General features: G+C 47.1%; 1 protein-coding gene across 2 annotated transcripts in view; it reads right to left on the bottom strand.

Annotated features, from left to right (window-relative positions):
* Window positions 1-671: 671 nt before the first annotated feature.
* The window catches only part of TEX264 (testis expressed 264, ER-phagy receptor), a 156,406-nt gene continuing 149,541 nt past the window's right edge, over window positions 672-7,536 (bottom strand). For both annotated transcript variants that reach the window (XM_033140643.1, XM_033140645.1), the window contains one exon: window positions 672-1,167. In XM_033140643.1, coding sequence (XP_032996534.1) covers window positions 845-1,167 — 323 coding nt within the window. In that variant the 3' untranslated portion in view covers window positions 672-844. The remainder of the gene's footprint in view (window positions 1,168-7,536) is intronic.

Here is a 7,536-nt window from a genome sequence, read left to right as displayed (position 1 = left end):
GCTATTCCTTTCACGTGGACTTAAAAAACAATTGAAGCAAGGAACTTCTCAAGTTCACTTCCTGGAGGCATAGCATAAAATGTTAATGGGTGCTACAGTTGTATGTGCATGATCATGCAATCTAAGAAAGAGAAGACAGTGAAAGTGGGTTGCACAGGCAAGTGAAGAAGAATAGGAAAGGGAGAAGAAGCAACATGTGAGTGTTTGGGATCATGATAACCCTGCTCAGAAACTTTAACCTTTGAAAGGGAAGCTGTTAATTGCATTACTGATTAAGAAAACTCAGGCATCCGTTTAAGGGTTAAAGGTTTGCACTACAATTTTCAATGTCAAATGTAACTACTGCTCTTTGGTGTCAATAGATGTGATGCCAATGAATGTGCGTGAGTTGCACAGAAACAGTCTGATTAGGGGGTAAGTGGGAAGGAGTGCAGGAAGCAGTAAAGAGATGCAAGAGGGCAGTCTACACGCAAATGCATCTACTGGCTCATGAAGAGTGATCTCTGCATAGTTATGCACTGACTCTTATACACCCACATACTGAAAGACACTGTGCTGTTCAACACTGAAGCTCCCCATCACTACTTCACACCATCCCACTCCCAGTTTCCTGTTACAGCATACATCTTTAAGTCTGGCTACAGGAGAGTGGAAACCAGCTACAATTCCCCTGGTTATAACTGCTCTCCCTTTATAACACCCCAAATACTTGTCTGCAGACAAAGAGTAGGACAGGTCTCAACACAGATTAGTGACCAAAATCTTTTGGCTGGACAGAAAAGAAGCAAGAGAGATGATCAGTTTCTCTTTCCAATCCCCAAGAAACACGAGAAAAGAAATGGCTTTATTCTTCGCCCCTTTCTTTCTCCAGGGCAATAGGCTCCTTGGTCCATTTGGCCTTGGCGGTGTCCTGGTCCTCAACAGAACCAAGGTCAGCCGACAGACCTGCCATTCCATCACCATCGCCATTGCCTTCCAAGTCCAGTTCCTCAAAGGAGGAGCCACTAGCCCCTGACTCGCTGTAACTGTGCTCACTGCGATTGTCCACCTCATCTCGGCTGTGGCCAGACGTGAAGGGGGACAAGATGGAGGTAGCCACTGAAGTCTCTCTGCTGTTGGTTGTAGTCTCCAAGCTGACAGAGCTGTTCTCACTTAAGGTGTCGGCCCCTTTATGTAAAAGAAGAACAAAGAGTTAATATTGGGGAAAGATTATAAACTCAGAACCATGAAGAAGCACCCACTACACATCTCCACCCTTGCAGTTATTTGGACATACTTTGGATTCTTCAAGCAATAGGAGTTAAAAAAAAGCAATTTCATCCTACCAAAAAGTATATCACAAGGATATGGGGAGGGGTTTAAGAGTGTGATAAGCACCAAAAGCCCATACCAAGCTAAATGGATCCATCAAGTGTATATATGAGGTATTCATTGACTGTAATGGATTCATGTATCATATGTTATCTTACTAATCTAAGACCCTTGGGTTTGGCCAGAGACATAGTTTAGAAGATAAATCTATGATCCAAAATAGCAATCCCGTGGTGTTCATTCCCACCAAAGCATTCAAGAAGGCAAAGCAAACAGAGATCGGCTTCTAGGATTAGATGCTTGGCAGTCAAGCTCCTTGAAGACCACCCAGATCAGCACACTGCAAAATTGGCAAACCAGTAGCTATTAAAGCAATAATTGTTCAGGAAGGCAAATCGTAACATAAACATTAGAAAAAGAAACATTAAATAGCATTCTAATTCATTGTTGTTCCAATCTTGTGTTGATAGTAAACCAGTATTAACCCTTCTATCTTAAGGACTCTGTATCTACAGTTACTTACCTGGATGACCTGAGAGAGTGATAAACTGTTCCTTCTAGTTGGGCAGAGATTTCATGAGCAAGGGATGTCCCTGTACAGTCGGTGACCCCCTTCCCCCATATCAGACTGGCTAATTCCAGGGAAATAATCTTTTGACAGCTTAGGTCCTCTTAGGAAAGAAAACTGCATGATTGAATCTTATTAAATAAATTTACTAGTAACTCAGGATGATTGACTTAGGCTTGTCTCACAGGAAAGTATGGATGAATTTTTAAGAAAAGAAGGAGGAATAAGAGCTTTCTGATCTCCATTCAATAAAAAGGCAGCAAACCCCGACCAAGTTTAGTGGTAACTGATCACAAGTTAGCACAGAAACTATAGCTACAAAATTGGAATGCAATTGCAAAATAGTATAGGCATGATTTGGATCACACTGTTATTTCCCTTCTCAACAGAATGACCTGAGAACATTTGCACAACACTGTGGCCCGACATAAAATTGAGATCTAAATGCATTCTTTGCCTGAAATGCAAAAACAATGTGTGTTGGAATATGTGGAACATATGTGGAACATATTAGAAGATGCCTTTACCAGGAAACATTGGTAAACATACTTTCACATACTTTCTTTGGCTAAACCAAAGAGCTTTAGAGAATGTTGACATAAGGAAAGTGCATTCAGATTGCCCTCTACTGGACAAAATGTGTCTCCTATCTTGTAATCCTGTCCCCTTACTGAAATGTCATGGCTTCCCCCTTAACAGGCTTAGATGTAGAATACAAAGATTGTATGAAAGAACTTTGTTAACATTTCCAATTTTACCAGAGACTCCTTCTAGGGTTTCCTACAGCAGCATTAGTATGTAACTAAATATTGAAACTGAAACACAAAGAGAAAAGAGAGGAGGAATGAATGGAATCACACAACAGCTGAAACTTGATAGACAGGTAGCCAAGGGCAAGCTTGCTATTAAAAGTCATAAAAAACATGATTATATGCTCAGCTGTTAAAAAAAATGTATTGTGGAATTCCCCTCATAACAACAGCAGCACTCCAGCAACGGGCAAACCAAGGCATTCACTCATTAGAGTGAGTGAGTGGGTGGATGGGTGGTTCCCACTTTGCATGCTTCAACCATTCTTGGATTGGGGCGAGGGCTTCCAGTGGCAGCCAAGAATGCATTCATGTTTGCACAAGGCAAGCTGTGCCTTCTTGCATTTCATAAACTTACAGTTTACCAGCTTACCCAGCAGGGACATGAAAATATCCTGCGCATACATACATCTTACTGCCTGCTCACTCAAACTACAGAACTCATCTACAGCAAAAGGTGGAACAGAGCCACGCTCCCTTTAAATTGCTATGTGGATATTGACAGATTTTACATGGATACTCCACAGTGAAGTCTTTGTTTAGGAAGAATCAAGAAAAAAGGGAGCAAGGTGGTTCGCTTGAACCAAAATCTCTTCCTAATAACAATGTTTTGAACATGTGGTGTAGGAAAATGATCTTTGTGAGCTCCTTAAATTTAACAGGAGGCAGTTACACACATAATATACACCAGAGGTGGCTAAACACCAGTTGGGGGGGCGGGCTGATCACCCACCTCCCAAGCAAATTTTTCTCAAATTTTGGCAGTGGCAGAAAAAGTCAAATTAAAGTAGACACAGTGGAGCAGTGGACAGAAATACAAATCATCTGGCCCTCATCTCAACAAATCAATCATGTGATGGGTGGAGAAGGGTGATAAGCCCCTCCCCTCAAGTGGTTTGTATGGATCAGATGAGAAGGGAGCCTATGTGCCTGTGTGTGTCCTCTGTATGTGTGAGTGCATATGATAGTGTGCATGTGAGAGTGTGTTGTGGCCACACCTACTTTTGTCCATATTTGCTACTGGCATGTGGTACCGAAGGGTTGGGAAGGATAAATGTGGCCCTCAGCTTCCCCGCACACACAAAAATAGCCACCCCTTATACAAATGGCCCCAAAACACAATCTGGGTCCTCCAGAACCTTTCCTTCCCCCCCTCCTCTTTCCACTTCCAAAAACCAGACCTTTATCCAGTCCTTAACATACTGGTGTAGAATACCATACAGATTTCTGTTGGTGCTTGTTAGCTATTCTTGTTTGATTCTCCCTTAGTGTTGCCTAGTTTGCAAATAAAAACCTCTTTATTGTTAAGAGAGTAAGTAGCTGGCCTGGAAACTTGAGTGCTTTTAAAAGAGCACCTTTATTCTTCAGATGCTTTTTTAGCATTAGGTCCAGCTCTTCGCACTTCCACAAAGGCAGCACTCAAACCTGCCCCCTCCAGCACTTCTATCCCCAATCATGAGTGACGCATGAGGAACAACAAAGTTTGCATTTTGGGAACACAGTGTGCCTAAGGCTTTTGTGTGTGTGTGTGGTCAACAAGCTTAAATATAACTCCAAAGGGGACATTAGATGTTTGATGGAAAGTTTCCCTCTCCTTTCACTGCAGTTTGTGAAGTGTAAGCCCCCTTGGTGATGGTGTTGCTCTTTAAGCTAAGTCCTGTTCTGTGATGACCCTACACTGCAAGAACCCTGCTGTAAATAGTTTAGCTCTTCCTGCTAGAAGTATACAAGGAAGTCCAAGCACATTTTTTAAAAACAGAGAAGGATGCATGCATATACAATGTCTTCTAAGGCCCCCTTTTAGCACAGTTGCATCTGATAGAGTCCATAGCACATGCTTCCTTGTGGAAGATCCCATGTTCAATCCATGGCATCTCCAGTTAAAGGTTTTTGGTAGCGGAACTGAGGAAAATTCCTATCTGAAATTCAGGGTTAACTCACTTTAAGGTTGAGGCCTGAAGATCAGGAGTAGGGAGTCAGTGGCTACATTGTTCTGAGAGGCTGCCCTGTGTAAAGGTCTTACCAGAGGAAGGTTACACAAGCATGTACAGTCATACCTCGGGTTGCACTCACTGCGGGTTGTGCGTTTTCAGGATATGAACGTGCCAAACCCAGAAGTATTGGAGTGGGTTACTTCCAGGTTTTGGTGTTCGCGCATAAGCAGAACCGCTAAATCAAGCTTTGTGCATGCGCAGAAGCACCAAATTGTGTCATGTGCGTGCGCAGATCCAGCGGCGCGGGTTGTGGACACTGCAGGTTGCGAACACGCCTCCTGCACAGATTGCGTTTGCAACCCGAGTGTCCACTGTATTTAAAGTTGGCTAAACAGACCAAGCAGCCAGAAATACAACCAGAGGAGCTTCGGGGTGTAGACACAGACTGTCCCCTGTTGCTGGACTGGGTTGTGGGAATATTTCACTGGGGTGGAATCTGGCCTGAGGTAAAAGCCACTTAGAAGCTGGTGTCAGCAACAGTCTCTTTAATCAGGGCCATATTTACCCGGGGGTGCAAGGGGTGTGGGGCACCTGGGCACTGAATTCTGGGGGGCGCCAGGACCTGCTGCTGAAGCCACCTAAATTCTTAACTATCCACCTGTTATGAAATAATCAGAGGCGTCTTGTGTGAAGGTGCCACGGGGCAGGGGAAGGGGTGTGTGCCGATGGTGGTAGCCAGGCTGTGGCCACGTGGCTGCACCCAGGGGACCCTGGCCCTCCTGCTGGCTTGCGAGGAGGTCCTTCCCAGAAGCACTCGTCCATGGCTGGGTCCCTTCTTCTGTACTGAGGTGCGGCGGGAGGTGTGCGAGCAAACGGGGACCCCCGTGGGCAGGAGCGGGTCACAGAGTGTGGCTGGAGGAGCTGCAATTTGGTGAGCCTGAGTGCGGCAGCAGAGCGGCCAGTCTAGAGCAGCGCTCACCCTGCTGCCAGTGCCACATGCCCCTCTGGCTGGCATTGCGCAGTGAAGCTGAGTCAGCCCTGCGCCTGGCAAGCCGCTCACTGCTCCCCCCAGCCCAGCCCAGCCCCCACCCAGCAACTGGCGGGGGGAGAGAGAGGCACCTCCAGAACAAAGAAGAAGCAATGTGTGCTGCCTCCTGCTCCGCCGCCTCCAAGACCCTGCTTCCCTCCACCCCAACGTGCCCAATGCTAGCGGTTCCCCTTCCCAGGAGATGGCAGCGGCTCGTGCTGGTGGTAATAAAGGGCTCCTTTGTGACTTGGGCAGGGGCAGCGTTTGGAAGCGCCTTCGGAGGGCCTGACCAGCCGAAAGACTAGTTTGCCTGAAACACAGCCCCCTCTTCTCTTGATTGAGAGTATTTTAGAAAGCAAAAGGAGGAGGGAGAAAAGGTCTCTCAAGCTTTGCCTGCAAGGCTTCAGGAGGAAGATTTGGGGGCGCTGGGTGGATTTTTGCACCTCGGCGGCGCATATGCTAAAGATGGGCCTGTATTTAGTGTTCAGAAATGGTCAACATGCACCTTTAAGAACCCAATAAAAGTATCAGTATTTGCTTATGTACATAGTATCTGTTTAATAAACCAACAATTGCAGTTTAAGGCTTATTCTGTCTCTGGTGTTGGTGTGCATTTCACACCTAACCTACCATACACACTATGAGGAGGTTTTGAAAGCATTTGGAGTGAATTAGCAGCAGTGGAAAATTAAAGCACACAGGCCCGTCTTAGAGGGATCGGCCGCCCTGGCGCAACGATCCCTCGGCGCCCCCAGCCTGCCGCCTCTCCGCCCGCCTCCCTCCCGCGCTGGCCGCCCCTCGGGAGGGGGGGTGGGCGAGCGGGGGATGAGAGGCATGGCGTTGGAGCGGGCGCCCGCGCTCCGGCGGGCGGAGGATGAGGGGGGGCGGGCGGGCGCTCACGCACCGGCGGGAGGGCGGGCTGCAAGTCGGCGGGCGGGCGGGCTGCAAGCCGGCCGCCCTCGCTTCCCAGAGCCCCTGCTGGAGTACTGGAAGGTCGCGCAAAGCCCCGCGCCGCTTCAGCGCTCCAGCTGGGGCTCCGCCTGCCCATGGGGGCGGGGGCTGGTTGGGGAGGGGGAGCCCGGTATGCCGGCGGGCTCACGGGGGCGCCCCTGGGGTGCCCTGCGCCCTGGCGCGCCGCGCCACCGGCCTCTATGGATGAGACGGCTGAGGGAACCCTGTATCCCAGACAGTGGCCTTCACTACCTTTTGTGGGAGCAAATTCCATTATTTAACTATGCACTGTATGAAGAAGAACATTTTGTGGTCCGTCTTGTATCTTCCGAATTCAGCTTCCCTGAATGTCTCTGAGTTCTAGTGTTATGAGTGCCTCCAACATGATTTAATCCCATGGTTCCCAGTCCACTGCAATAAGAAGAGGTGATTTTATGCCCCTGACAATGATTCTGTCCCCCATTACACCCACATGGATGTTGGCATTAATAACAAGAAAAATCTGCTGGGATCTAGGAAAGAAGCCTTTTATAGTTGTCCTGACTCTTCCCTTGAGAAGATTCATCAATAGCTATAAAGCACAATCTGTTCTCCCTTAGCAAGCATTTGTCAATAAAAGAATCAATAAAACAATGGACTTGGAAACATCACTGTTTCTACAAAGTGCACCAAGAAACTTAACCACATGTAAGTGTCCTGAGACCTAAGCAATTGACTCTGGCCTCCAGGAACACATCTCTTGAATAAGAGTCTGTTTACAGTTACTGCCTTTGGAACATAATCCTTGTCTTCCTGGCCAATTCAGGGACAAATGGCTTTAATGCACACAATGGTAAAAGCATCTCCTCTTTTCCTCCCAGTCTTGTGAAGTATTATTAAGTAAGAATCATGAGCCATGATTTTAAGGCTTCAATCATATACCTGCTTCTTGGGAAT

Source organism: Lacerta agilis, chromosome 2, assembly GCF_009819535.1.
Source record: "Lacerta agilis isolate rLacAgi1 chromosome 2, rLacAgi1.pri, whole genome shotgun sequence".
Lineage (NCBI taxonomy): Eukaryota > Metazoa > Chordata > Lepidosauria > Squamata > Lacertidae > Lacerta > Lacerta agilis.
This window is presented reverse-complemented; position numbering and strand designations above follow the sequence as displayed.